Source organism: Glandiceps talaboti, chromosome 12 (genome assembly GCF_964340395.1).
Source record: "Glandiceps talaboti chromosome 12, keGlaTala1.1, whole genome shotgun sequence".
Lineage (NCBI taxonomy): Eukaryota > Metazoa > Hemichordata > Enteropneusta > Spengelidae > Glandiceps > Glandiceps talaboti.
In genome coordinates this window covers 19,691,505-19,715,740 of record NC_135560.1, presented here as the reverse complement: position 1 = coordinate 19,715,740, position 24,236 = coordinate 19,691,505, and the positions used below count along the sequence as shown (strand labels likewise).

Sequence of the window (24,236 nt, the reverse complement as noted above, 5' to 3'; positions counted from 1 at the left end):
AACAAGTGTCGTCCACAAAATATTACGGGTAGGCGAAAATAACAACATTTTTTTATTTTGATGTCGGAGCTGAAAATTTGGGTCAGTCAGCAAGAAAGTCTGAGAAACAGAGAAAAAAACTAGGGTCACCCTGAATTAAAACTGTAGTGTTATAAAAAGATGGTGGTTTGAAGACAAGATGACAAAATATATAGTCTAGATACTAACGTGGTTTCTAACTAAACCATTGTATAAGAACTAGACTATGTGAGTGGAGGTGTAAATGGTAATGATACTGTATAGGAACTAGACTAGTGAGTGGAGGTGTAAATAGTAACAATACCATATAGGAACTAGACTCCCAAATATAGTGCAAGAACAAACCAAGATAAGTGTGAACAATTAGTTTTAATGTGTCCATCAGTGTATGAATAGAATCATTGAAATTTTAGTGTCTTGATTTAACAGCGAAGGGAAAGGAATGTTAATGTTTTTCAAATTCTTGTTGTCACCTGTTGATTCCAATAAACTTTTGTCAGCATACATAGCCTTTTCATAGAAGAAGGTGATTTCAGCAAATCTGACATATCCTACATCTTTTTGTGTATAAATTAGTCTGGATGACACTATGGTATCGATCATCTCTAACCCTGAGAGAGATCTTATGATTTGATGAAGGATAGCATTAGATGATGTAAATGTTCATTGCATAATAAACATGTGAGTTGAATCATTTGTCAGTGTAATATGTGACTGATCTATGTAAAGGCTTTATTTCAATCCCAGGTTATCTCATTAGTGTTATCTTATCAGTGAAGCCATAGTTCTGGAATGACTATTTTGTTCTTGACCAATTAACTTTTTCCTTATCTCTATCAGACAATGGTTTTTCACACCTAGATTTCAATCCTTATTCAAACTTAAAGTAAAGCTTTAGATGTGCTTCAAACAATGTCCTAGACTTGACAGATATGTCAAAACATTAATTCACACTACATGGTATTTAGTTGGGTACTAAACTTTGCTGGATGCCTTCACTTCACTGATGCTGTGATCCGATGACGTAATTATTTATACACATCAGAGGAATTTACACAACACGAATTGAATAAATAGAAATCTTACACTGAACAAACTCCAAAATTTTGAATTTGTAATGTTTCAGTCAGACAATGTTTGATCATAGCATAGACCTTGGAAGAGCAACATCTATGGTTTGATCATAGACCCCACACCAAGATGGTGAAGGGTCTATGGTTTGATGTTGTATGGGTATAATTTTATGTGATGCAAATAGAAAAGGTTTCTTTAATACCAGGTAGTACCTTTTCCTTATTTTGTTTTTCTGTCTTATTTTTATATCTTGACAGTTGTATGAACTGACCGATGACCCAAAAAGGAAAGAGTTCTTGGATGATTTATTTTCATATATGCAGAAAAGAGGTAGGTTTAAATAACAGCATTTTTATACAGTAGTCGGCAAGTATAATTGCATAAAAGGACAATCACACAGTGTCACACAAGCTCTATAAACAAACTTTGTTCATTTAGGGGAAAGGAGGTGGCAATGCAATTGCTCAACTTCATATTTTACCAAATTTTGAAAACTTTCACACCTTCAATGATAACAGATCTGTATTTACTACTAGGATGTTGATAAATTGATTCAAATTTACTTCTAATGTGATATACATTAATGGGTTTTTGGTTGGTATTTTAATGTATTTACTATCATGTTTTCACATTGTATCCATGTAGTGGTGTGACCGCTACAGATTTCACCATGGTTTACATTATATATAAATGTGTCAAATTGTTGCACCTGTGAATATTCGTTTAGGGGAGGAGGCTTTGGCCTGAATGAACAAAGTTTGTTTATTGAGCATGTGTGGCTTAATTTTGAACCATGATTTTACCCCAGTCAACCCATCGGTATAAGGGACCTGATAGGATTGAGGTTGTAATGTGAATACTTTAATCTTATGTGCTTTCAGAGTCTGTAATGGATTGTATGCTTCCAGGGAGTTGACGGAATTTAAAAGGTCTTGTGCCACTATAGGTCAATCCATGTAAAGAGTAATAGTTATAATCACTTTGAGTACAGAGTGGGAAAGTGGTACATCAAAACTAACATTTTTATTATTGAATCATGCAGCATTCAGTATTTGCCTAGTCTGGATGCCAACGTGATCTCTAACTAAACCCCGTCTAGTCAAAGTCCCTCAATCAGCACAAAAAGTTGTTCATCCAATCAGTGGACGCCAACTGTTACAGTGATGTGAACAGTGTACTATAAGTAGCATCCTGAGCTGACAAATATACCATATTTGGACATTTATGTAACTGACCCAATAAACACTAACTTTATGAGGGATTGTGTTGTTGGTTAGAATTTTGTGATTGATTAACAAAGACATGATGTTAATGACTGTGTGGGTGGCTGTGGATGAATTTTAAATTGCATCTCATGCATCTCAGGACTTCTAGAGTAACGACTTTGACTATACTGTGAGTGGAGGTGTAAATGGTAACAATACTGTATAAGAACTAGACTATCATTTGCCAGGCTTTATATCACCTATTCTGCAAATGGCAAGAACTATAAAAATGTAAGAGAATAGAATAAAATATTTGCAGCTTAGTGAATACAATTAGAAGGATAAAGGTTTGAAATGTAATCCTACAACGTAGCTCTGTGGCCTGTTACTTTGCCTCAAAGGAATGAGACATAAGAAACCAGATTTAATCCTCGTTGTATTTTCACATGGAAAAATTCCTGCTACATTTCGTACATTGTACAATTTTTTCAGCCATTTTCAGATGAAGTTATTGCTTGAATGTTCTTTGGAGTAGCTAGCACAATTCCCACTGTATCTTTAGTCCCTTGAAGGGGGACTATTACAATGGGCTCTGTCTGTCCATTTGTACAGATGTGTTACAACGCCATTGGCGCTATTTTTTTAATTAGTAGTAAGACAAGTGGTATCATGTATTAAATGTCATGATATTCCAGTAGATATTTTAATAAGGTTTTAACAAATATTAATATGGAAAGAAGATAATTAAAGGCTCCTAAACAATTTTGTATTTTTTTATAATCTATGTCAGTTTCTTAAATTTACAAGTTGACATACTCTGAATTTTACCTTGGGGAAATACTGAGTACATAAAACCCTGATTAAATGTTTCTAGAATGTTAATGTTGATACATTGATCATCTTCTGACATTAATATTAACACAGATGATGGTATAATAGACATGTCCTTGATAGCACAGTCTGTTGTATAATAGACATGTCCTTGATAGCACAGTCTGTTGTATAATAGACATGTCCTTGACTTGGCACAATCTGTGTATATGAACTTTTTACTCAAGTGAAAATACTGACATAACATCTTGATTAAACTATTCCAGTATATCATTAATGTTGATGCATGTCATCTATGACATTACAATTGTCTTCTCTCACTGTTAGAACAGTAGACTGCCTGGTATGGATTCCTCTACATTTTTTGATAGACCTGTATGAGTAATTACATCATCGGATCATTCATGTATTGTATCGTCATACCAAGTTTGAGTTCTTCCAATACGCCATTGCAGACGGCAAACGGGAAATTGAGAATACAGCGCCCTCTCTCAAATTGGGGGTATCATCACATCATAGTACCATTTCTTAAGAGCTTTTTCCCTTGGTATTCTGTAGAAGTGTAAATCAGGGATGCTTTTCGCATTACTCAGACATTGAGGAAAGCAGCAGTGCTCTATGATTAACCGAGTAACCTATACCATGTATACCCCCAAGGTACACAAAGACAGGAAGTAGAGCACCACCATGGCAAATTTTAGCAAGGGGAAGGGGATACCTAGTGAGCTTATTCACATTGTTTGATAAAAACTAAATGAAATAAAATATGTTGGTTTCAATCATTTTCCCATATCAGTAGAGTTGGCATTGATCCGAACTTAGGCAGAAGTGATATATGAGACTTGTTAAGTATCTTCAGTTTAAATGCATTACAAGAAGTAGTTGACAATACGAGTTGTAGTATAAAACATTGACTCCTGTGTAGCGTGTGGCTATACTATGAATACTTTCTACAAGAGGGATATTTGTTTGTACACAAAAAACTACAAGTTGTGAAAAAGAGGATGAAGATGAAGGCATTTTATCAGAGCAGCAGTTCTATTATAGCCTAGAATCCAGTTGAGTGACGACTTTGGCACTTTCCTTTCTCCTACCATGCCTGACATTTTGCTAGTGGCCATTAAATGAAATCTAAAAGTAGAATACAATTTCCTGCAGCGATGACTGAATATGGTAATTATGTTTACATCATATAGCTCAGCCCTCTAATAGGGAACTTGCAAAACCCGCCATGTTGAATGTTGCATCATGGGAAATGTGATAATAAATACTAATCAATTAGTATTGTAAACAATGTTGATACATTATTTGTAACCACAAATAATCAATTCATAGTTACCCTGACCATTGTGGGAGGTTTGTTTTATCAGTAGCTCCAGATTAGGTATTACGACAACCACATATAATCCCATAGTCCTTTGCATCTGAGCATGCTCAGTCTGGATTGCAAGTTCCTTATTATGTGGTGATGCTATTTATGTCATCTCACAATTTGAAACCTAATAAGAATTAGCTCCTGATTTCTGGCTGAGGTTTCATATAAGAAAAAGGCCACTAGCGAAATACCAGGTGTGATACAGGAAAGGTGATAGCCAATCCCCACAGAACTATGGGTACTCTGTTGTGATGCACCAAAGAGAGACTAATGATATTTGTTTAATGAAAATCAATTTCTTAAAAAGATAGTAATCAAATAATAATAATACACATGGATTCAAAGAAAAATATTAAAACTGTCAGTATTAATGAATAATTTGGTTATTTTAACATTTATCATTTCTAAGAATTAAAGAATTTAAAAAAAACAAAACCATAGATGTATAAATTTAAAATGTCTCTACCAGTAAACCTGTCTGTAGTCCTTCAAAATACACTCTCTGTTGAGAGAACATGATTGAGAAGATGATGAACCCATTAACCTGTTTAATTTTCTACAGAACAGTGGCTTGTCAATTGATGTCAAGCATTGTCACTGTTTCTACTCATCTGTACCAAATTAATCATGTCTTGCACAATAAGTATATTAAAATCTCATTAAATATGTAGTTTAATAATGCTGTGTCGGTAGACTTTAATACTTGAGTGCAGCATGAGAGCTTTTACTAAACGTAGTAAAAGAAGACTATTAAAGCTTCACCCAATAATTCCCATCAGTACCTTCAAAATGCTTGTAATATGTTAGATATAAGAGTGTTTTATCATGTTGAATAAACATTAAAACACTTAACAAAAGACACTCATGCTACGCAGGGCCCAGAAGACAACAACAACAACAACAACAACAACAACAACAACAACAACATCATCATAATATTTGAGCCTTGTGTCATGAAATGTACTGACTTGAGATGTTTGCTTCTTGTCAGCAAGCCATTTTTAGCATGATGAATCTGATGTTCAGTAGTGCTATTAGATGCATGGTGAAATGTGTATGTATGTATGGGTGTGTGCGTGCGTGCATGTATGCATGTGTATAAATGAATTAAGCCAAAAACTACCAGACCGATTGCCTTGGTATTTGGTTGGGGACATTACTTAGGGTATGTAGATGGGAAATTGTTCAAATGAAAATGATCATATCATATCACAGATGAATGTTTTGGGGTTAGATTTAGTGTGAATGTTTCTTTGGGTATGTAAACGAAGAATCATTTAGAACATTATGATCCCATTAGTGATATGCAAATTTGACTTTTTGGCTGTAAAGTGTGAAGTCAAAAACTGCCAAGCAGATTTGTTGGAAATTTGGTTGGGATGTTTCTGGGTATGTTTAAGTGTAGAATTACTCAAAACATGATAAATTTTGATCAAAAAGTCTCTCTCAAACACTACTGGGGAGGGCTGAAGTTTGGAGGGTATTTCTGGAGATTGTTGTACAAGACATACAACTTGTCTTTTTAACTGACAGTGACAGACATGTTGTCCTTGTAATTTATTGACTATTAATTTCCAAGTTGTTGAGATCACAAATTATGAAGCTAACCCCAATGTCTGTAACTAGCTTGTATATGACATTATTATACTTTAAGTGAGAAAGGTTACATACACAGATGGGAAACTACACTATCAACTAACATAAACATTTTGATGGTGTCTGATATAAAAGAATGGATCAAAAGCACAGAGGACATAAATATGAAATGATATGTTGAGGGTCAAACAGTTTTGAGGGTGTCAAGTTTAATTTTAATACTTCCTTACTTCCTCATGTTGGTGTAAATTTTCAATGTACAGAACAATAATGATAGTAAACATATGGTATTTGATAGCTTGAAATATGACACTCAAATTATTGTAAAACAGTTTCTAAACAAACAGTACATTTTAATCATAAAATTGAACCAAGGTGAATGAATTGTCACTCACTTAAGGGGGATTTTGGGATGCAATAAATTGTCACTCACTTAAGGAGCTTTGATATGCTATCTATCCAGTATTCATCAGTCATAATACTAGTTTCTCTGCATACTAACTGTTTTCAGATCATATACTTGCTTAGATTTTCCTTTTACTTAATACAACCTGATAACACAGTTATTTTGGTGAAAGGAAATGTTTCTAACACTAACACAGTCTGTTAGAGTGCATACTACACCTGCACCGCCTGCAGTGACACAATAAAACAAGCAGTACCATCAAAAGCAAGTCTTTGATAAATTTAGTCATGATTTATGGTATGAAAGCTTTTGATATAAATATTCCTATCAACTCACTAAAACACACGGGTACCTTGTTATACATTTTATGAAATGCTCAATTCATATTTCAAAATAATATCGCAGACTGTCAAAGAAGAGGTCAGCACTGCTCATAAAAATACTATTGAATTCTGAAAACAGTGAATATATCTTTTTAAATTGCTAACTGCTGAGAGATTTTCCTTGACTTTAAAAATATTCATTGTCATTATGGAGGGAAACTTCTTTACATAGTAATAGTATATATATTTCTATTGTAGCAGCGTCCACTTTCAGTTTAATATATTTCTCATTGTTGATTGGGTCATGACAACAAATAAATATCCCAAGACCAGAATAGAGTAAAGGACGCAGTGTGTTTAACCAAGTATTATGTAAAATTTAGAATTCAATTTTACTAGTAATGAAATTTTTACTTACATAGTCAACAAATTTCTTAGAAGCAAATCACAAATTCATCCAAAATCTTTCTCGCAAAGAATTTAATGTTGTAAACAGCAAACACTTCTATTTAAATTGTGTGATGTTTTCAGACTCGTGTATTAAGACAGGGGTTACATAGTTATACAGAAACCAAAAGTGACATGCCTGGATTTGAAGTCCTTAATATTGACCTGAACTAGCTAGACAAAATTTGTTTGTCAGCTGTGACAATATATTTCAAATATTATAGTTGGTATATGTTCACAAATTAACTGATGTTTGCATTTTGTTCACATTTTACTACATTCATGATCATAAATTACAATGTAGTCAATCTGCTATGACCAACCTACCATGACCATTTCGATACCCACACCCACCAAAAAAACCCCTAGTTTTCCACCCACACACCTGGATATCTACACCCACTAGATCCCCCTTTCCACCCTTACACCCAACTGCACCCAAGACACCCACCAAAAACCCTAGTTTTCCACCCACACACCAGGATATCTACACCCACCAGATCTCCCTTTCCACCCATACACCCAACTGCACCCAAGACACCCACCAAAACCCCTAGTTTTCCACCCACACACCTGGATATCTACACCCACCAGATCCCCCTTTCCACCCTTACACCCAACTGCACCCAAGACACCCACCAAAACCCCTAGTTTTCCACCCACACACCTGGATATCTACACCCACCAGATCCCCCTTTCCACCCATACACCCAACTGCACCCAAGACACCCACCAAAAACCCTAGTTTTCCACCCACACACCTGGATATCTACACCCACCAGATCCCCCTTTCCACCCATACACCCAACTGCACCCAAGACACCCACCAAAACCCCTAGTTTTCCACCCACACACCTGGATATCTACACCCACCAGATCCCCCTTTCCACCCTTACACCCAACTGCACCCAAGACACCCACCAAAACCCCTAGTTTTCCACCCACACACCTGGATATCTACACCCACCAGATCCCCCTTTCCACCCTTACACCCAACTGCACCCAAGACACCCACCAAAACCCCTAGTTTTCCACCCACACACCTGGATATCTACACCCACCAGATCCCCCTTTCCACCCATACACCCAACTGCACCCAAGACACCCACCAAAAACCCTAGTTTTCCACCCACACACCTGGATATCTACACCCACCAGATCCCCCTTTCCACCCATACACCCAACTGCACCCAAGACACCCACCAAAACCCCTAGTTTTCCACCCACACACCTGGATATCTACACCCACCAGATCCCCCTTTCCACCCATACACCCAACTGCACCCAAGATATGCCCCCTTCCACCCACACAGCCAGAAATCCATACTTGCCAAGAATACCCTCTCCACCCATACACTCAGATATCCATATCTATTGAGGGTCTGCTTTTCTCCTGCACTCCTAGATACCCAATAAAAACACCCTCTCCACCCAGATACCCATACTCACTTGGACGCCTTCTCGCACACACATCAAATCCATGCCTCTGTCGAACCCCCTACACACACACACACACACACACACACACACACACATACACACACACACAACACACACCCAATACTCGCTAAAATACCTACACATACCCAATGTCTTATTTCAATTTTTCACCAGTGAACAAGATAATACACAGTTGTGTACATGAAAAGCCAATGTCAATAACTAAGTAACCATTACTCCTAGTTCCTAGCCTCACCACTAAACCTCACATATCACCACCACCACAAGTAGCACTATCACCACCACATACATCAACAGTACATCTTAAACTCCTGTCACCACCAAGTGTTACACTTACCAGTCATCACACACCTGTCATCACCACCACCACCACCACCACCACCACCACCACCACTATCACCACCACACATCCACATTAGACAACCTGAGAAGCACATTGACATATTCCCGGGTGTATCAACCTCTAGTGAAAGCACACAGGACTTTCCTACAATTTCATGAACACAACAAAGCTTTCAAATTATCAATTGTCATCTTGGTACATATAATCATCATACCTGTCCTTGCTGTAATCAGAAAATTCAAACCAATTAATTTCAAATGTTGACATGGAAAATAAATAGCATTCATCTCACTATCTTCCATTGTTGAAATATTGATTAGAAAAGAATTTTACTATTTTCTTCAATTGAAGATATCTATCCATATTTATTAATTTCATTCTATTTATCATTTGAGTTCCTTGCTAACCAATTGTTGCAATGTGGCCATAAATATGTATGTATTAATATCATCCATAAAATGTAGAGGATACTAATTAATTTACTTAATTGATTTCTGATGAAGTTATTCAACGACTTTGTAATAACCTTCAGTTAAAGCAGCTTTTTCACATGATATTAATTAGTCCTCCACAGTAATTTCAATTTGAAGGCTAATTTGGTTTAATGGCCATCATCTATACAAATTGATACATTCACATTCAGATTCAAATCTCTTGAGAAAATTCTTGGATATGTAATTTATTATAATATGGTGCATTCAGAAAGTGTGTCGTCTATTAAAGTAAAGTCTATTTGATCTAACAGTGACACACTGATGTAACTTCTTGTAACTGAAGTTTGGTAATTTCATATCATTTTCTGTGAGAGGACTCACAAGAAAACCCAGTTTCCATCATTTTTTGATCCACAACAGAAAAAAAAATTGTGGTCAGGAAACTATTAAAGCCATAGTAGTTGTAACTGTTTGTTCTTTGTCAATATTTTTTTGCTTGTTGAAGAATTTACCAAACTACTGAAAACAGTTCAATTCTTCTTCTACTCTGTATAAGTCATTGATGGTGTGTGTACATTGCAGTATATACAGTCATGAGTACTACCCTATGACTTGTTTGTCAACAAATTGTAAATTATGGGATATTGGTAGGATGTACAAAAAAAATCTTTTATAATATGTGATCATGCAAGGTACAGTGCCTACAACAGCATACGTAAAAAAAAAAATCATGTGGAAAATATTGTTTCATTTACAGCTATTACAGTAAAGAGTGCTTTAATTAAATTTCTCCAAATTATAAAATTTCTTCCAGTATATCTTTTTTAATTAGGAAAAAATTGCATTTCAGAGTAACGTTATAGTCGTATGAACACTCCTATAAAGTGTTGAAGGTCAGTAAGGTGTGAGATAGGAAATGATTCATACCTACCACTGAGATTAAGAAGTATTTTAACAGTATACTTGTTGAAATAAAAGATAGAACTAGCAGGTTGTTGATTTAGTTCAATAAACCTTTTTCTCCCTGCCCATGTAATGTGACACTATAATGACAAAGCAAGGCCAAATCAAGAAATTTGTATTATTCTGATTACCCAACCCTAACTAGTTTTTCTTTGCTGACCCTAAACTAGTATCTGTATGTGTGAAAGTCAGAATTTAAAAAAGAGACACAATTAATAGATGCAATGACCTATCCCCACTGTATTTTAAAATTAAATTCTGATTCTGGCAGTTTTTTGTGACGTGAGGTAAGGAATTTGAAACACATAATTTTCATTGGGCATAATGACAAAATAATTGTACCTACAATGTTGTTCTCCTCAAAATTATATGCAATACAAAAAAGGCAGTGCATTATTTTATTTAGGAAGCCAAGTTGACATGTAGTAAATGATAAAGTCACTGCAGCTGATTGGATTTTTACACAATTTGTGCATGAAAAAAGTTAACAACTAGTGTTGAATTGTACAGTTTTACTTGTCAAGTAGGAAAAACAACAAAGAAATAGAAATGTGTCACTGGAAAGAAAACTGTAAAAGGAGCTGTAGTATCAACACTAGTCTGGATTCCAACTGTTGTCTACTCTAACCACATGGTTGGAATCCACACTATATCAACACAACACATCCTTTTTTTTCCATCCTTTGTACTTAAAATTCATATTGAAACTGTCATGTCCCCCCTCCCCTTGGGTTTGTTCCATTAGGACTACTTTGTGTGAATGGATTCAACTTTTGCCCATTGAACCAATGGAAATGTGACAACTATTAAATTAATATAGTGAATCATTCTCGTTATCCAAGTCACATAATACAGTTGATAATAATTAGAATCCCAGTGGACCAAGATATTGTCTCTTGAGTCTTCATTTAACAAGAAATGATGACATTAGGGTAATGAATTATGTGTCAATTTATTGTTCCTTAGGAAGATTGCCAATCAAGAGATTAATCACTCGGTTAACATAAAGTCCTTTTTATTATTGTACTGTGTTAAATGTCAAATGTTTTCTTCAAGTTAATTATGCATCAGATGACAAATTGTGTCCTTCAGTTAAATATCATTATTTTCTCCCTTTCTACCAGCCAGTACACACCCCAGGCAAAAAGTATACTGTAAATATCTGTACTGTATTTGTAATTATCCAAGTATACTGTAAATATCTGTACTGTGTTTGTAATTATCCAAGTATACTGTAAATATCTGTACTGTATTTGTAATTATCCAAGTATACTGTAAATATCTGTACTGTATTTGTAATTATCCAAGTATACTGTAAATATCTGTACTGTATTTGTAATTATCCAAGTATACTGTAAATATCTGTACTGTATTTGTAATTATCCAAGTATACTGTAAATATCTGTACTGTATTTGTAATTATCCAAGTATACTGTAAATATCTGTACTGTGTTTGTAATTATCCAAGTATACTGTAAATATCTGTACTGTATTGTAATTATCCAAGTATACTGTAAATATCTGTACTGTAGTTGTAATTATCCAAGTATACTGTAATTATCTATACTGTGTTTGTAATTATCCAAGTATACTGTAAATATCTGTACTGTAGTTGTAACTATCCAAGTATACTGTAAATATCTGTACTGTGTTTGTAATTATCCAAGTATACTGTAAATATCTGTACTGTATTTGTAATTATCCAAGTATACTGTAAATATCTGTACTGTAGTTGTAATTATCCAAGTATACTGTAAATATCTGTACTGTATTTGTAATTATCCAAGTATACTGTAAATATCTGTACTGTGTTTGTAATTATCCAAGTATACTGTAAATATCTGTACTGTATTCGTAATTATCCAAGTATACTGTAAATATCTGTACTGTGTTTGTAATTATCCAAGTATACTGTAAATATCTGTACTGTATCTGTAATTATCCATGTACATTAATGAGTACTAGCTTCACTAATCTGTTGGTTTATCAAGCCTTGATAAAATTGTTTTATAAATTAAAAATCCAAAATAAATATACAATCCTCATCCATTTGGCCACTTAAATACCAAGTTATACATAATGTTTAGATATTTGAAAGTGGGTTTAATAGTGATATAGTAATTAGTATAGTGGTTCTAGTGATCACATGGCTTGCCAAATTTTGTCTTGATAACTATGCAAGCATCTAAAAACCACCATTAGAAGTTATGATTTTGAGCTGAGGCATACTTTTTGAGTAGTATGGCCTTAGACCTACTTAAGATGTAGGTTGTAGCTTTCTGTGGACAGAACAGAAAGTGTACATGAGTCACAAAATGTACATTCTGTAGTTTAATGAAAAGACTTGATGGAAAGAGTCATAAAACAAGTTGAACTGGACCAACAAATCATCTCACCCACATAGATTTTAATACCCATGCACTGATCAAGTTACTTCTAATGCTTACTACAAATTTGATGTGGCTGTATCGGAAGTTGTCTAAATAGAGACACATATGTGTCTCCTAATTTTAAGGATTCAATTCTGTTCATAGAATGAATAACAAAATTAAAACTTTCTTGCTATGGGCAAACATTCATAGACGTGATTTCCATGCAGATGAGTGTATGAATGGCACTCAGTGTGCTACTCTTTGTGTAGGGAGTGTGACCCAGTAGTTAAAAAACCAAGTATTCATTGATGAAGTACATGGGGCTTCCGATTCTTGCACCCTGTGGACTTTTGTATTGAAGATGTATTCTATTGTGCAGTAAGACAAATTGAACAAGCCAGCTATGGAACTGTCATAATTGTAGAGACGTGAAAGACAATTGAGTATTGAATAGCTGGTACAAGCTGTAAGCTTCTTTTCTTTTAATCTATCTCTAGTCCTATACAATGTATAAGCCAATGACCGCTTTGAATACAAGTATTGAATTACAACAGATCAAACATCGTGCTAATTTAATTCGTAATCGGGTCTTTGTCCACCATGTATTCGACTAAATTCGCCAAGTTATAGAAAACTGAGATGCAGTGGTAAACAGATGGGCAGTGTTTCTCTAATGATGGGGTTGATGTTTTTACCTACAATGTCAAGCATATAAATGTACCACCTTACTTTTATTGAAATATGTACAGAATTGGATCAGGTATATTATACATAGATCTCTCGGTTTGATCAAGTAAACATAGCTTCTCATACTGCATGTATCACCTTACTTTCATTGACCTTGTGTGCAATTTGATCAAATATAGTGTGTGTATGTATGCTGAGTCCTTCTCCAAACAACACATACATATCAAGTCTCTCCCATTACACCAAAAGAATTGAAACGGCAGCGCAATGGTCATGTGATGTGAAATTGACCAGGTATGAATAGAATGAGTCTCAGTCCATGTAATCCACATTGTTCATTTAGGTTACAATGTGAGTTGAAATAATAGAACCTTGTCATCCTTATGTGAATGTACTTAGTAGTATCAATTTTTAATCAGGATTTGTAGTCTGATGTCCTGCCATTGTTATATTGATTACTACCTTGGGATAGAGAAGAATGTAATTCCCTATGTCTGATTCTATCTAATGTCAATAGTCCACCATACTTGACCAAAACATAACTTTTTTTTTACGCACACACAATATCATGTTGCTACTATAGAAAGTTGTAATAAAAGTTTTATGTTATGACTTTTAATTGATGTAGTTTGATATTTCCTTTCTAGAGTTACAATTTTATGTCATCAAGGATGTCCTCATTATTAATTGAAAGTTGCATGTAATAACCCTGTTTTTATGTGCCACAGGGCTTTTTTGCATCTTGTGTTGTTTTCTATAATGAGAGATGCTGATACTATCAGCCTACCATTTCACTGTCATTTAATTCACTTAGTCTGGTAAACCATCAAATACTTTTATTTGTTTGTACTTAGATAAATTCTAAATATTGATTTATATATACCACCCACCAATCCATCCACATTTCTTATTAATCAGTCTGTGTATAATACTACCACATTTCTTATTAATCAGTTTGTGCACAAGACTGCCCTGATCATATCATAATTCATAATTCTTAGTCGTATGCCCTCTAATGATAGTCAAATTTTTGTTGTTTTAGGTCAGTATGATAGAAACTGGCATTTCTTGTGAGTCACCACATAGTAAGAGATAGGGGAACACAAAATTTTGGTGTGTCACTAGAAATTGTGTGCATCAGTGGCGCGTCAAATTGGCTTAGCGGGCACAGTGAGCAATCATAATGCTTAAAAAAGACTCAAGGTTTTACCATTATTTCTTACTGTACCATATTTTTACTGCCTTTGATGAATTGGAAAGCTTAAAATTTAAGTTATTTTTGTCACTAAAATATTGTCTGGCTGAAAAAGGGTAAAAAAAGCAGTGGGCACGTCACCAAGAATAAATACATACATCCATTACCAGCAGAAGTATCAAAGTATTGTTTTGCTGTATAGCATGACTTTTCATGGCTGACTTCACTTGGTTTTCACACAAAAAATGTAAACGTTACTCTGTTTGTCTATTTATATCTAGTGTGGAGTTTTGTTGTATGTATTTATTTATTTATTTGTTGGTTGATTTTATGACCGAAGTTATAGACTTCATTTATAATAAACAAAGCTTGCAGGGCTTTGTGTTCATCAATAAAATATAAACATCGGTACAATGTACATGCTTGATGGGGTTAACAATGCTCTGAAAAAAGGTAACTTTATTAATCAATAGCTCATCCTTTTCCTCATAGAAGCTTGGCTTTTTTGATGTTTATTACTTCTGCTGGTGTGACGTTTTCTTTTTCAGTAAAAATAAAATCTAGTGACAATAAATACCTTTTACTAAACTGTCTATCCATCTCTTCTCAAACCATCAAAACAAACCAAGTAGAAAAGGTAGTGGTTTTTCAGAAACAGAATATATCCCTCTTTAGACCAACATGATATAAATCTTGTCTTATCAGTAAATCCATAACCATATTAGACAGGATTGTTCTTTTGTTGTAGATAAATATTTTCTTTATCAGACAACTAAATTTCCACACCTAAATTTTTATCCTAATCTAAACTGAGCATTTTTATAGCAATATAACATATAATAGTATTTTAAGTGAAAATTTATATCAGAAATTTCATTTAAATAATTTGATGGTGGAACTGTAAATATTATTAAATCTTTAAACTGTAGTTTTCTAGAGGTAGTAAATAGGGAAACCTATCGTCATCCATAGTAAATAGGGAAACCTATCGTCATCCATAGTAAATAGGGAAACCTATCGTCATCCGTAGTAAATAGGGAAACCCATCGTCATCCATAGTAAATAGGGAAACCTATTGTCATCCGGAGTAAATAGGGAAACCTATTGTCATCCCCTTTGTATTATTATAATATAGCAGGGTTTCCCACTAAATTAATGGTATGCAAATCTATTCAGGTTTTTCTCTTCTCTGTTACCAAGGTTACAACATTTTGTTCATGTTGCAATTTTATTTGTAAATTGTAATTATTCAGGACTATTTTGTAAATAAAGACTCAGTTGCTTACAAAAGTGAAGAAAAATATATATATATCTGTAAACATTTAGTCTTTTACTAATCAAAATCTCAGATATATGTGAATGCTTTGAATTGTCTTTGTGCAATAATTTGTAATTTACATAATTTAATTTACCAAAATGATGATTGTTTTGAGAAAATTATTCCACTTTATTTCCTTCACTTTCCAAAGAAGAACTTGTGAGGGCGCTCAACACTCCTGTTCTTTGCTTCCTGTCTGTATTTCAACTCCATCCATTGAATACAAATATTAAAAGTCATAATTTATGTAAGAACTTTGTGTTGTAAAAATAATGATTATTGTTTTTGTTTGTACATACACAGGTACTCCTGTCAACAGAATTCCCATCATGGCCAAACAGACATTAGATTTGTATGAGTTATTCAAGTTAGTTGTGTCCAAGGGAGGCCTTGTAGAAGTTATCAACAAGAAATTATGGCGTGAAATTACCAAAGGTTTGAATCTACCGTCTTCCATAACCAGTGCTGCATTCACACTCAGGACCCAGTAAGTACTACTGTGCTGTACACATCTTTTCAAGTTTGCTTTGTAACAGGCCTTTCCCTAAACAACAACAACAACAACAACAACATTAACATTAGCAGCAACAAATTAGAAAACAAAAATCATATATCTTTCTTGTTTATTCAGTTCATGTTGAACATGTTCTTTCTGTGTATGATACTACCAAACTAGAGAGACTATAGAGTTTCAATTTGGTGAAACAAAATATTTTTTACATCTCACGCAACATTTTCTGTTACAGATTTCACAAACAAATTATAGGCAATAATAGTGTGCATGCACCTGAAATGTTACATTTTATCGTAATATAAAAATAAATAAACAGTTTTGTGTTTGAATCTTCCATATTTCATGAGATACAAGATTGACCCTGACCATGCCAATAATGTTTGATTAAAGTTTCCGTCTGTATAAAGTAAGAAGGACATTGTGCATTTAGACCTTACTGAATAATGCAGGTTTTTGCTGTATACTCTGGTTTTCTCCTGCTGTAGAACACCAGGGTGCTGGAAAGTGGCAACCATGATACATTTTTACATTATTCATATTTACAAAGATAATCATTAAAAATTATAAATCTGATATATTTTATGTGAGAATGAATGTTCATTAACTCCGGGTTCCTACCTACTAATGAAATTTCTACTCACAAAGTCAAGACATTTCTTAGAAATGAATCCCAAATTTTCGTTGACATGTCAACATTGTCAGGGTGTACTACAATGGGCTATTGTCATGATTCTCAGAAGAGACACCATGAAATAAGCTGGAAAGATACAGCTGAGATCTCAATGCCAGCATCCTGGCTGGTTTAATCAGTATGTTATATTGATGATATGGGGAAAGTTGTTCCTTTAATGTACCAATCTGTGTTTCGTTTTGCCAACTTGATTCTGACATTTATTTCCATCTCTTGACACTAGATACATGAAGTACCTTTATCCATTTGAATGTGACAAACTGAAGCTAAGTTCCCCAATGGAGTTACAGGCAGCAATAGATGGCAATCGTCGTGAAGGTCGTCGTCCTAGCTACTCATCCAGTGCGTACTTACAATCCCCCGGATCACCCCCACCATCCATGGTGCCACAGCCAATGAGAATCCCAAATAACACAGGAAATAATGGATCTCTTAGTATGTCATCAGGTAGGATATTGATCAAAGACTTTTAAGGCCCGTCTTTGGGAACAAACATGGGCGGGGGGGGGGGGGGGGGGGGATTTTTTTTTATCTTAGCTGTATTTCATTATTTTAAAGCTATGGGGTGCAAGAATTTTCACCAGCCCTGCATCATGCAACTTCTTTGAAACAGAGTTACCAAAATTGTCAAATCTGGTTTACAAGAAGCCTTGTGTACATATGGGTGAGGCATTCTGGGAAATTAAGAAAGTGAGGAGCTCAGTCTCTTTAGACAATAGTTTCAGTATTGTTTTAGAAAGGGTTAATGAGATTAGGAACTCCTAACTTGGTTTGCTTCCCAGACCTCACCCAAGTGAGAGAAGTAAAAGTTTTATTCTCTGTAATTTCATTGTTATTTCATGTACAGGTGATGATGACAGTCCACCATCCACTCCAACACACCGAAGTCTACATAACAGTCAAATGTTCCCTTCAGATATTGACGGACCACCACCTCCTAAACGACAAATGCTCAGCGAAGAACAAATCCGACAAATACAACAACTACAAAGTAGAGAGATGCCACAGTCTGCACATATCAAAATGACCAGCACTAGAGGTGAGTTTACAATAGGAAAGAACTTATCTGTAGACCAAGGTGATCAGAACAGTAGAAACATGCTGCCACTGAGGGCGCTCTATATATCAGGATCATGAAAAGATGGAAAGACTCCAACCTTATTTTTATTTTCAGTGTCAGTTCGTAAATAAGACAAAATGATTTCCTGAACAATACAACTCATGAACACTATGTTATATGCAACTGACTATGTTTGATGTCGTTGTTTGACTTTACAGATAGTGGGATGCCAATGTTGGAACTACGAGGTGATAATTCTCTAATAGTTAGCATAGAATTGAATGGCGTTCTCTACCAAGGTATTCTGTATGCCCGTGGTACACCTGGACATCCATTACATCCTGGACAGCCCATGGTCAACAGACCATCTCCACTTTAAAAAACACCCATAATATGCATTGTAGTGATATCATTAACTTCCAACTGCAGTTTCTTCAGAGGCTGTCCTTTCTTTTGAATTCTTTTGTTGATGTAAAGTATACTTTTATATAAAGTGATGTATTTTGTTTCAAGCATATCTGAAAGCAGTTATACTTTCTTTGCATTCATTATGAGTTTCATCATGTGTATGCATGCTGAATTTACTTAAACTTGACTCAATGAGTCAAAAAATTGCACCTATGGTGGACACGTCACAGGGCTGAACAGTGATGTCATCATTCAAGATGGCTGCACCACGGGACTGAACAGTGATCTCATTCAAGATGGCTGTTCTACAGGACTGACAGTGGTGTCATTCAGGATTTCTACACCACAGAAATGAACAGTGATGTCATCATTCAAGATGGCTCAACTACAGGATTGACAGTGATGTCATCATTCAAGATGGCTGCACCAAAGCACTGAGAAATTCTGCCGTCATGCAAGATGGTGAAAAAGTACAGCTGGTTCAACCCAAAACTGTCCAACTATGCCTTGGGTAATAAATTGCATTATTTTGAGAGTATAATCATGTATATGCTGAAAATTACCCAAATTTTACTTCAACGCTGTCTACATAGACAATCAAAGTATTTTGTAGAATTAGGAAATTAAAAAAGTCAACTTATCTGTTATATGATTACTTAAACTATGAGATGAAAATAGATATATTAATCGCCTTTTTTTCCTGAAATGTCAAATAATGATTGCTATATGATATGGACATTCAGAATGGTTTTCACTCACCTTGATGTAACATCATTGAACAGTTTGCTTGACTCATTCTGATTTGCTGAGAAATGAAAAGATATAATAGACATTCTATTTTCAACCAATAGAATAGAATGTTTCATATGGACATACTGTGAATCTTTGGTTCACATTTCTACATGTAAATGAATCTCACCAGATATACACCATAGAATTTAGAAAGCAGTGTTTTGACTTGCTAGCTATATAAATATAGAGTGAGATTTATAGTTTTCTGAGTCATTTAAAAACTGACACAGGACAGTTTTTCTGCTGACAACATTCTCAAACCAACAGTGTTTGAACCATAGCTATTTTACAATCAAACCAACAGTTTCTAAACCATAGCTATTTTACAATCAAACCGACAGTTTCTAAACCATAGCTATTTTACAATCAAACCAACAGTTTCTAAACCATAGCTATTTTACAATCAAACCAACAATTTCTAAACCATAGCCCTTTTACATTCACACCAACAGTTTCTAAACCATAGCTATTTTACAATCAAACCAACAGTTTCTAAACCATAGCTATTTTACAATCAAACCCAACAGTTTCTCAGTGAACAACATCGTAGATGGTTTACAAAGTATTAGACAGTGGATGACGTAACAAATATAGTGATGATAGATTTTGAAATGAGTTTTAAATATAGTTCCCTGGAACACTTAAAAAACAGTTTATACCTACAAGTTTACCCAGGGTTATCAAGGCAGACCTTACCCACTTTTCATAAATTTCTGGGTGAAGTCTCTCAGTTACATTATTAAATTGAGTTTATTTTCAAGTATTACGCATGTCTACCTTGCAGGTGACAATCACTTGTAGAGAGTGAGAGTTAGTATATATTTATAGATATAACAAAAAAAACCAAACATTTGACTAATCAATTTCTGTTATTCTATAGGAGTAGCTTATTTGGTATAACATTATCAAGATATTATATTGGTATCGGTGAGATGGGCAAATTTATCTACTCTTCAGCAGTATTATTTTGATTTGACCTTTGACCCAAGAATGAACTTTGAACTAAGACTACTGACATGGGTTTTGTGTCTGGAGTGGGAACACTGTAATAATAATGTATAGCATATTCCTGTCAGACTATCAACTTTTAACTTTGACCTTTGACCTTTGGTATGTATATTTGGGAAGGATAAATAGATATTCTGGAATTTAAACAGAGAAAAGAAAGAAAAAGCATGTTTTTTTTTCTTATAAAATGAAGTATTTACCTGTATTTTCCAATGCAGCTTAATGTATTCACCACTGCCATATAGTGATATTACAGTAGAAACATATCTTTAGACAAATCAGCTACCTCTATCTTGTAGACTCAATCAACTAACGTGCCTTCATAGCAAAGATGTGTATTTTCTGTCTGTTTGTTTGTTTGTCTGTTTTTTTGAGAATTGTTCATTTTTTCACGCTGTTCTAAGGTGTGTGGCTATATTCCCTTCCACAATGTGTTCAGTGCCTTGTATAGACAGTAACAAAGCTAGTATGAATGAAGTGAATTTCTGTAGAATGAAACACCGTAAAGGTTGAATATCATAGCAAATACCATCCATACATTGGCAAACAGACTCTTTTCTTTCCTGTTGTATGTGTGTTTGTTTGTTTGTTTGTTTGTTTGTTTGTTTGTTTGTAACATTTGTCATCATTACTCTGTACAGAGACATGTTGTAAGACTTATTGCCATGGTAACCACCATTTGAATAAGTACAAATGGAATCAACATAATTCAAGGATTTCAGTCTCTAATTTCTATTTTTAGATGTTGAACATACTGTAGTATAAATAACCCTGATTGATATGTAGATATTGTAATTTCAAGCTTCGTTGTCAGATGCAGTTATTGTGTGAATTAGTTCGATGAAACTGTCAAGAGAATTACTTGTGAAGGTACGCCCAACATTTTGTTGCTATCATGGTGGATAAAACCTCCCTTAGTGTATTCATTCAGATCATGCACTCTGTTATTCCAACCAAAATTCTCAAAAAATAGACAAATTGTTGAATCCTACAATTACAATCAATCACATGATTATCATGTGACAATCATGTGATGTAATTTGTCATCAACTGACAATCATGATACATTAGAATATTAACTCCTGTCAAGTTTTAGAAAATTAACTAAGTTACCATGATGGTAATAAACGACCAGGAATGACAGGTTATAGTTAAGTGTACTATAAAGCCGCCTCTATGCCTAATACCCTCATTGTTGACTCGCTAATACAGACACAAACAAAAACTGTTATTGTGCCCTGTAGTAGATTACATACATAAATGGGGGATAGGGGTCTATTGTACAATGGCGATGTCGATATAATCGACTTGTAATCAAGATTACGTAGACATTAATAGTTACTGAAAATTAAAATTGAGAGTGGAAATGTACACATACAAGATACTGTGTGGGTCTTCGTACATACTGAAGCATTTTGCTGTCAGTGAAATCATATCAATATTCATTGATAAATTACATGTACTATCAACATGTCACAAACATGCTTTGTTTATGTCTTAGCTTGTCAAAAAAGTGATCTCACCAGAATATTGTAGTATTTCATCTGTAACTTTCAACAAAGTTACTAGTTACTATGGAAAGTTCTACATTGCCGTAACGGTAACTCAAAGATGGGTAGTTGTTGACTAAGTACATTAAATCAAGATAAAACAGTGGAATACTATGGTCAAGTGCCATTAAAGAATTTGTCCTGGTAAGGAACAACCCCGTCAATATTTGTATTCAAGCATTGAATTTCACATTCCATGATGACAAAGTATATCATGTTGTGCATAACTAAAAACTGTGAATTTTTATCTTTGGTGCTGTGAAGGAAGCACTTGACTAGGTTTTTGTGTGTCATACTTATCGTAATAGTACTGTATTGAATGTCAACAATAACAGCCTTACAGAATGTGGTATACTATACTATTGCCATTTTGTGTCTGACTTTTATCCATTCCTGTCACTCGCTAAGCATTTTGTTGTGCTTCAATTTTTGTAATTTGGTGACTACCATGAGAGAAAGCCCTCTGCAAATTCTTTGTTGTACTGCAGTGCAGAATTAGAAACTTGTCACCCGACAACATTGTATACACACACACACACACACACACACACACACACACACACACACACACACACACACACACACATACACATACATACATACATACATACATACATACATACATACAAACAAACAGACAATTGTACACACAAATGTCTTTCTCTATATGCCTTAATAATGCAAACTACTTCATGAGAGGCTGATTTTTATATGCTATATTTTTGTTTGACATGATAATCAATATTCAAGAAAACTAGAATCTTCATATTTTTTAAAAGTCATCTCTGTGAGCTTAGAAGTTACACTTTGTCATGAAGTCATGGCATGATTACAATATGCAGTTGAAGTCAGCTGATTGTCACATGACTATGATGTTGCCTGTGATGTCCCACTGTTGTAGTCAGCTGATTATCACATGATTAAATATGCAGTTGAAGTCAGCTGATAATCACATGACAAGGATAGACATTGTTGTATTTTGGAACCTTGCAATAAGAACAGTCATGATGTCATAGTTGTAGGCTCTCTATTGTAGGTTGTCAGAAAATAAATTGAATCAAATTTTTGAAAGTGGTCTCTTTCTGATAGTGGTATATTTCTTAACTTGTTGTAACTTGTTGATGATGTCACTTTTCTTATTGCTACACAAGGTTCAAGCCCTATAGTCATAAATTGCCTAAATGTTTGGATTCTGACAAAGTGTAACTTCATGGATTCAGAGGTAACTTCTATTATTGAATTGTCTGTTTTTGTATGTCAGATTATTTTTTACATGTTTTGTTTTGATATTCGAAGTTATTCAGACTTTCCTGCCCTAAGCATTACCTTTGAACCTTGAACTTTGACCTTTTACCACTGCCATGTAATATTTTCTTCATCATTATCAATTATTCAATAAGTATTTTGCAAAAGACAATCATTTTCTCTCTGATGTTTTTTTTTTGTTGTTTTGTTTTTTTTTAAAAAGATTTGCTTGTTTTGCAAATGAACTTACTTCAATTGTGGAGTCCAGAGGTGATGATAGTACTTGGCTGTGATTACCCTGTTAATAGGTTGATCGAACCAGCTTGAAATGAAATCTTTTCAACACAAATATGGTTTTTGTATGAACTTAGAAATTGTTCATTTTTGAGAATAGATGTTCAGAAATTTGTAAATGGACCAAACCATAAGATATATAGCATATAGGAATTTTTCAGTATTATTGTAAGACTGAGTGTAGAATTTGGACCAAAATGTGAATTTTCATACATGACCACTTTACTCACCTCAGGCCAGCACAGCTTTCAATTGTGTGTGCTTTCTGTTACCCCAAATCATCCAGATTATATGCAAAATGTTTCACATTGAAAAAAAAAGGATGAATTATTATTTGGCTGTGAAGTAAGATTAGATAAGATATTTTTACATGAGATGGAATCAGTCATGTATGTTAGTAATGTATTCAAATCTGTGACAACAAACCCACTTATGTTATATCCTTCTGTCTCTTTTTTTGGTGTTGTAAAAGTCAACAATTGTATGTATGTACTTCTAAAAATGTCATCTTTGGACTCCAGGTCAATTTAGCATACCAACCTGTCTATCATATATATTTTTTACAAAGTTATAATTTTATGATCATATGATATAGACAACTTTCTGCTATTTGAAAGCTTTATACA

At 34.4% G+C, this 24,236-nt stretch overlaps 1 protein-coding gene across 1 annotated transcript in view; it reads left to right on the top strand.

Annotated features, from left to right (window-relative positions):
- Positions 1 to 18,716, top strand: part of LOC144443855 (protein dead ringer homolog) — a 30,434-nt gene extending 11,718 nt beyond the window's left edge. Inside the window, exons 3-7 of the mRNA XM_078133427.1 lie at positions 1,350 to 1,422; positions 16,352 to 16,535; positions 17,477 to 17,700; positions 18,101 to 18,292; positions 18,532 to 18,716. Of these exons, the coding sequence (XP_077989553.1) occupies positions 1,350 to 1,422; positions 16,352 to 16,535; positions 17,477 to 17,700; positions 18,101 to 18,292; positions 18,532 to 18,692 (834 nt within the window). The 3' untranslated portion in view covers positions 18,693 to 18,716. The remainder of the gene's footprint in view (positions 1 to 1,349; positions 1,423 to 16,351; positions 16,536 to 17,476; positions 17,701 to 18,100; positions 18,293 to 18,531) is intronic.
- Positions 18,717 to 24,236: the final 5,520 nt, after the last annotated feature.